Source organism: Ipomoea nil, unplaced genomic scaffold (assembly GCF_001879475.1).
Source record: "Ipomoea nil cultivar Tokyo-kokei standard unplaced genomic scaffold, Asagao_1.1 scaffold0191, whole genome shotgun sequence".
Classification (NCBI taxonomy): domain Eukaryota; kingdom Viridiplantae; phylum Streptophyta; class Magnoliopsida; order Solanales; family Convolvulaceae; genus Ipomoea; species Ipomoea nil.
Window position 1 is genome coordinate 2,010,352 of NW_017616619.1, and position 7,349 is coordinate 2,017,700.

The window sequence follows — 7,349 nt, forward strand, 5'->3', positions numbered from 1 at the left end:
TTTTAATTAAAGTATATAAATGCTATTTTATGTTAGTTTTTTTTATATAAAAAGATTATTACGGAGTATTTTTTTTTACCGATAGAGAATAAAAGTGAATAACTTCATTACAACTCCAATATTATGCTGAAAATTATTATTTCAGTTACTATTCATCTGATGTGAAGTTATTCCATAAGTTTCATCCTATCATACATTTTCCACAAGTTTAATTGGGTATTTTCCTTATTCCCCTCTTACCAAACTTGAATTTATTATATTTGAATACTGAAGTTGAAACTAAAATAATAATGAACTTCAATAACACAACACATAATTCAATTTTTTTTCAATCTTCTTAATCACTAAAATTATAAGTTTGTTTAGTCTTACCCAAAAAAATGTTATTTTTCCATTACAAGAATCACACTACCTAATTACAAAAAATTATCACATTACAAATCACTATAAGATTTTATGGCAAGCAGAGGAGAAATGAAGCCCTAAAAAGACTGAACTACCTCAGAAAACACAAAATAAGCACCATGAATTTTGGAACATAAATTCATACTGGAATTACAGTTAAGATAACAAAACAGATGCCGCAGCAAATTAATTCTGCATTCAATCAAAGATCCGGAAACTAAACATGCTCAGCAAAAACAAAATACATGCAAAATTCATAACCACTATTTTTTAAATAAAAGAAATCAACTCTGTGGAGAGGTTTTAGCTGACCCAGTGGGCTGGGAAGACTGAGAAGTTGGTGCTGTATCATAGCTCGCCCGTGCACCACCACCAGCACTTCCATCAGTGGAGTATGCTGAAGCCTGGGAATAACCACTACCACCATAACCACTATTGTATGGCACTCCTGATTGAGTCATCTGTGGCGCCCCATAGGGTGGGGGGCCATAACCCGGTTGACTTGCCGGGGCACCATATCCAGTAGAGGGAGCATGCTGGGAACCAGAATCAGGCTGAGAGTGTGGATATACCTGAGTGGGCTGTGCATAACCTCCCTGGGCAGTAGGCGACTGTTGTGGCTGCCCGTAAGCTGGTTGACTTGTTGGAGGCTTTTGAGATGGGGGTTGTCCATAGTTGTTGCCATAGGCAGGTGGCTGTGTCCCGTATCCACCTTGAGAAGTTGGGATGCCATACCCAGGCTGGGAAGCATGGTAGCCAGGTTGGCTGCCCGCTGATTGATTTGGAGGTGCTTGACTTGTATCACTCTGTGTCCCATATGAAGGCGTGTTGCCATCAGCTGCTGGGTTGGAGGTATTACTGTAGCCAGTAGTAGAATTATAACCTTGTTGATGATCATATCCAGGAACAGGATTTGGATAGCCAGATTGAGGAGCAGGTGGATGATATCCACTGTAGCCATCTTGGGAATAACTTTGTCCTTGACTGTAACCAGAGGATGGTTGTTGATTGTAGCCATAGGCACTACTACTATCAGTAGGAGCAGCACCAGGACCTCCAGGAGTTGGTTGCTGCTGCTGTGGTGGCACCTGGCTGTAGTAATCATAACCACCTCCAGGAGCTGTCTGTTGATTCGGATTTGATTGATCCCAGCCAGTGCCATATCCAGCAGATGTTGGTTGAGGGGGGTAACCAGGGTATTGTGGTTGAGGCATGCTATATTGGGGTGATGGACCAGGGTATGTTCCAGGTTGCATATATCCATAACCAGGTTGCTGCATTTGTCCTCCAGGAGGGGCCCAGCTAGTTGGTGGCCGTGCCTGATATCCTTGCTGAGGATATGCTCCAGTCATTGCTGGATTTCTAACACGATTCTGCACAAAGTTGTTATCTAAAATGAACCACGAAAAACTAATCCACAGCACATTTGGTAGACACTGAAGTAAAATATGATTGGTATACATAAAATAAAATATTTACCAAATAAACAGCAAGATATAAATGCAACAATCAACACAATTAATCTAAAATAAACCACTATTATTCTAGATAAGCAAATTACAGTCTCATTAAGGCAAAGATTAGACACCAACATACCGTACCTCTTTGTTTGGGACACAAACTTCTGCAGAGGCCCATCCTCACCCTAATTGAAGTGATAAGTGCAATAACATATGGCAAAAAAAAAAAAAAAAAAAACAAGTTCCAAAATGTTTGCCAATGTAGTTGTAAAATCGGGATAATTGTATTTATGGAACCCCATTCTTGCATGTCAATACAGAAAAAATACTAATTGATTAGCAAGACTAAGTAGAGCATTCAACACAAATAATTCTCCACGTCCTATATTATTTTTAATATTAATAACTAAAATTAATTATCAATACGGATTACAGAGTATCAATATATCAATATATTATTATTATTATATATTATATTACTATTAAAGTATTAATATAGTCTTTTGTGTTTTTTCAATTTTTTTCCACTTAACAGTTATCCATTTCAATTGAAAGTGGAACTTTACTTTTTCCTTTATTCCATAGACTTTCTCTCAACATTTATATTGACAACAATGAATCAAACAAATATAATTATTTACTGATATGATACTGAATACTTACTCCCACAAAATGCTGATCTTGACACACACACACACACACACACACACACACACACACACACATATATATATATATATAGAGAGAGAGAGAGAGAAATATAAAAGGAGCAAAAAGTAATCATACATAACACAAATCAAATGCATACAGATATGCCCAGTCCTGTACTAAGCAAGAATATTTTTAAAACGCAGAAGATAACCTTATAAAAAACCATTCAATAAAGAATTCGGCAGCACTAGCATCTAATAGTTCCATTTATCAATATCAGAATCATACAAGAGAGTGCAATCCTCTCCAGCTCTCCACATTTACAAACACAATAATGCAGGAGTGTAGTCATTGAAGGGTCATGAACTTAATGTAAAGCCAATAGTAGCATTAATAAATGGGTTCTATTTACACAGCATACACGGATATAATTCTCATCAATTACTTACAGTCTCATTAGTTATGCCAACCTATAAATTTAACATCACCATATCTTGCAAATTTTAAAAGATACTTTGTGCCTTGCAGTCAGATTAGAAATGAATGGAGCATTTTCATACTGGGCAGACATTCATTTATCCATTATGAGAGGACAATTATCTACTATTTAGTTTGAAAACATACCCGAACAGGGCGAACAATCCTGATGAAGACCCAACATTAAATGGTCCAATGTTTGGTGTCACCAACTTTCCATTAAAAAACTAACTCTAGAATAGGCCATTAGGCCCAAATGACAACAAAACATCAGATATGAAACTTACCAGAAAAAAATTAATGTGACACCCCAAACACTATTTACTAGAAAGTTCAGTTGAAAAACTCGATTAAAATACATCCACTATAATAGGGAAACTTATAAACTGCCTTCATACCTCAGTGAAATGGGCTTTGGTAAGACCTGCCTCACATGAAATCAGATATCCAAGTCCAATAAAACATCCAACAATTTAAAATAGGAACTGACATAACTTAGCACCTCAAAAGGCATTATGAACTTGGATGTTAAAATTGACTTAAGACCTTTATAAATTTAACTTGTATATGCAGTTTCAAACAATACCCTAGGAAAACAACAAGAGAAAAGTATGCATAAATATCACTTTACTAGCATTCCATTTATAATGCACCCTTATCAAGAATGGATAGCAATGGATCGTGGTGTACTAGAAGTAGAATACCATTGGCTAACAAATTCCTAGTTTGCAACTAAGGGCACTGCATAAAGCCACATTACCTCCATCCAGGGACATTCAACACCGAACTACAGAATCTCAATCAGCCTGGCTGTACATCCAAAGAGAAATGGCAAAATATATATACGCATACACCCTAAATTTGCATTACTGTGTAGGCTATTCTCTCTACATGAACAAGAAGAAAACAAAAAAAAACTGAACACACAACTAAACACAATATTTGAATCCCAGTTCAGGCACAGGAATGCAAGAATAAATCCACATCATTATGCACAGCTTACATACCTCACTAATAACTTCATTGACAAGTTGTTTTGCATGCTCAATTTGATCACTTGTTCCATCAATCTGTACTGTCCTCTCAGTTGAGGTGTCACCAGGTGGCAAATGCAAAGGTATCACCTGCAAAAAAGTTGTCAAATTACAAATAAAACTAAAACTTGACGTGAACAATTAAAGGATTAAATACTAAATAAATTAGAAATAAAATATTGTGCTCAAAAGGACCCAAGCGTACCTGAATACGGGCTCCTGTACTTGCTTGCATGTTTTTAATGGTTTCTCCACCTTTGCCAATAACAAGGCCAACCTATAGACACAGTAGTTGATAATAGATTGCATATAGAAGTATATCACCAAATGCCAAACCAATTTTAAAGGCATATACCTTGTTGTTTGGGACTTTCATTACAAATTGTTCAGCTCCACTCTGTTGTCCAGTTAACCTTCGTGAAATTATACCAGACCCACCTGAATCAGCCTATTCCAGTTAAAGAATATTAGTAACAATAAATCACCATACACTGATATAGCACAACTTAACAGCAACTACTTAAATGGTCCCCTGAGGATAGGATAATGGTGAAGAAGTTATAGCCATGATACAAATAGATAGGGGTATAGAGAAGTCAAATATTCTACCTCAGAAAGAACATCTTGAATAAGCTGCTCAGCTTTGGCTATCTGCTCTGGAGTGCCCATAAGTTCAACCCCTCTAGTTTGAGAATTCGGGTCAGCATCCATGTCTCTGGTAACTTGTATCTTTGCTCCAGATTGGAGTTGAAGATACCTAATGGTTTCCCCACCCTTGCCTATGATTACACCTACTCTGCCATTTGGAATCTCTATTTTCTTGCTTGGACCAGGGTAACCATATGAATTACTTGCTGGAGGAAGAAAAGTAGATCCCATTGGCTTCTGGGCTGCAGTAAACAGAATTCCATATCTTACACAGTATGTACTGGAAAACCCTTAAGTAATGTGACAAAGTATAAACAGGAAGCTCATAAATGCACAACATGAAACAGGACAAATAGGCAAACAATGAATAAAAGCACAATTGAAACAATGCAGTCAGAAAACAATAAATACTGAGGTCAGGAATATATATCTGAACAATAAAAGATAAATCCTCAGATTTCATTCAGTCAGAAAACAATAACACTTACTTCCTCTCCTTAATTCCTATTGCACACAAACAAGTAGCTTACTGATATACAAACAACAGAAGCATAAGAGACAAACAAAATTATAAAAGAATAAGCAATGAAAGAATTATAGATATACAAACTACAGAAGCATAAGAGACAAACAAATCTATAAAAGTATAAGCAACAGTACATAATTCATAGGGAAAATCAAAGGTCCAATCACGTATACGAATGGAGCAGAAAACCTTACGTTCTCTTGATTCAAATGCAGCAGCGCCACCACCGTTGTCAACCCTGGGCTTCTTTGGATCCGAGTTGTTGATTAGCCGAGCAGCGATCTCCTGAGCCCTCTGCTTCGCGAGCTGGAAGTCGTCCATCGGAGGCGGAACATTATTGTAAGAAGGAGGAGGAGCGCCAGCGCCAGCGGCGGAACCGTCGGGTGGAGACAGTGAAGAGATTGGGGCAGAGAATCCGGTGGGCCTGCGCGACACCGGAGAAGGGGAGGTTGGCTCCTCGTACTTCCTCTTGTTGGACCCCGCTTCCGATGCGTACTGTGCCTCTTCAGCCATTTTTGGTCGGAAAGAGAGTGGAAACCCTAGATTAGATTGGGAGAGAACCCAACAGCAGCGATGGATGGATGGATGGAAGGAAGGGACGAAAACAGCGGTCAAAAAAGAATGTTTTATAGTGGACCAGCAATTGCAGTGGGACCTTGTGGATTTTTCGTTGCACGGACGATATTTTCGTGGACAATTTCATCCTTCTCTTTGCTTATTAAGTTATAATAATAATAATAACTCCGCGAAGTACAGGCGTACAGCACACTTTTCAGTTGAGGACAGAATTGCAAATATGAAGCTCGTCGTCCACATTGCTTAATGGAGATTGGCGACTGCGTTAACTTCTTTCCTTTCATTGCATTGCCGGGTATTGGACTACTATATTGGGCATAAGCTGACCCAAAAAAGGGATTTTAAAAGCTAATCGAGACAGACGTCGTTTACTAACAAGAAATTTTTGAGAATTTTCGAAAATTGAAAATAGAAAACAATCTAAGTGTTTACTATTTTCTTTTTCCATTTCCAAAATAGAGAATTATTCTCTATTTTTTCAAGAAATTAGGAACAAAGAAAAAGTTATTTTCAAAAGTTGAAATCACGCGTGAACAGTAGTAGACCATGCATCGACTCCAACCAAGCTTTTTTTTTCCTTTTTCCTTTCTTATTTTCTTCTTTCTTTTCCTCTTCTCCACTTTAATGCCAGCCTTTACTGCCACCTACCACCCTCCATTTTCCTTCTCTTTCAGACTTTCACACCCACTCCTTCTCCACTTTACATTTCTTTCATTTTCTGATCTATTTGATGCTGCTACCGGAGAGATGAGAGGTGCTGGCTGAGGAGGATCCAACGTCGCTGCCAACCTTCGGATCCCTCTCGCCACCACGCCGGAAAACCCACAAAAGAGATCGTCAGAGTCCACAGACCACCGCCAGGCTCCAAGTCCACTGAGAGGTGCTGTTGCTGACCCGCTGACGTTCCTCAGAGCATACTCCAGTCGGCAGTCTCCACAAACCACAACCAGGTACTTTTTTGTTGGTTTTTTTTTTTCGATCGTCTCTGTTGATTGATGTTTGTTTTGATAGTTTTTGCTTATTTACCATAGTTGTTAGATTTCTAGATCTTCAAAATTGTATTACAAAACATGAAACTTGATGAGAAATGTTAGAAGATTATCGGGTAGATGGTGATGTTTTTGCTCCTGATTTTGAATTGTGCTTTCTTCTTTATAAGATAAATATATTAGAAATTTATTATTGTTATTTATTGCTTGATTTTTTATATTAGAAAATTTGGGCGTGAAAGAGGGTGGCGGGTGGTGAACTTGGCGACTTTACAGTCAGATCTATCTACTGTGTCGATACTCCAGTCACCAAAATCATTGGTTGGATCGTGCCCATCACCACGTTCCAAAGTAATGTCCTTTCTAAATCTGAAGATTTCTATATGTATTTAGTTGTTGTTCTTGTTAGGAACAAATGTATTTAGATTTTGATGATACCAAATTGTCTTAGGATGTAGACCCCAATTTTTCGTTTATTATAAAGTCTCGTGTGATATAGGCATGGAATGTCAAACCATGCACGAGACCAGTAGAATAGGTCTACATGAAGACTCGAAGATGATCGAAAGATGCTTGCAAACGA

General features: G+C 37.9%; 1 protein-coding gene across 2 annotated transcripts; it reads right to left on the bottom strand.

Annotated features, from left to right (window-relative positions):
* Positions 1-506: 506 nt before the first annotated feature.
* LOC109187652 (far upstream element-binding protein 1-like) lies at positions 507-5,817 on the bottom strand. Of its 2 annotated transcripts, XM_019337919.1 has the most exons (7): positions 5,396-5,817; positions 4,637-4,917; positions 4,383-4,475; positions 4,233-4,304; positions 4,001-4,117; positions 978-1,778; positions 507-941 (listed from the first exon to the last, which is right to left on the bottom strand). In XM_019337919.1, the coding sequence occupies exons 1-7, from the start codon at positions 5,712-5,714 to the stop codon at positions 690-692; spliced, it is 1,935 nt and encodes a 644-aa protein (XP_019193464.1). In that variant the 5' UTR covers positions 5,715-5,817; the 3' UTR covers positions 507-689. The 2 variants fall into 2 exon arrangements, with proteins under 2 accessions (XP_019193464.1, XP_019193454.1); XM_019337909.1 differs by having other exon boundaries at positions 507-1,778.
* Between the last annotated feature and the right edge of the window lie 1,532 nt (positions 5,818-7,349).

Excerpts from the sequence above, each read along its gene's own strand:
- LOC109187652 (XM_019337909.1), bottom strand. The coding sequence starts at position 5,714 with ATGGCTGAAGAGGCACAGTACGCATCGGAAGCGGGGTCCAACAAGAGG. Across the intron at positions 4,305-4,382 it reads TGAAAGTCCCAAACAACAAG|GTTGGCCTTGTTATTGGCAA; the intron begins GTATATGCCTTT and ends CTGTGTCTATAG. Across the intron at positions 1,779-4,000 it reads TCAATGAAGTTATTAGTGAG|AATCGTGTTAGAAATCCAGC; the intron begins GTATGTAAGCTG and ends AACTTTGTGCAG.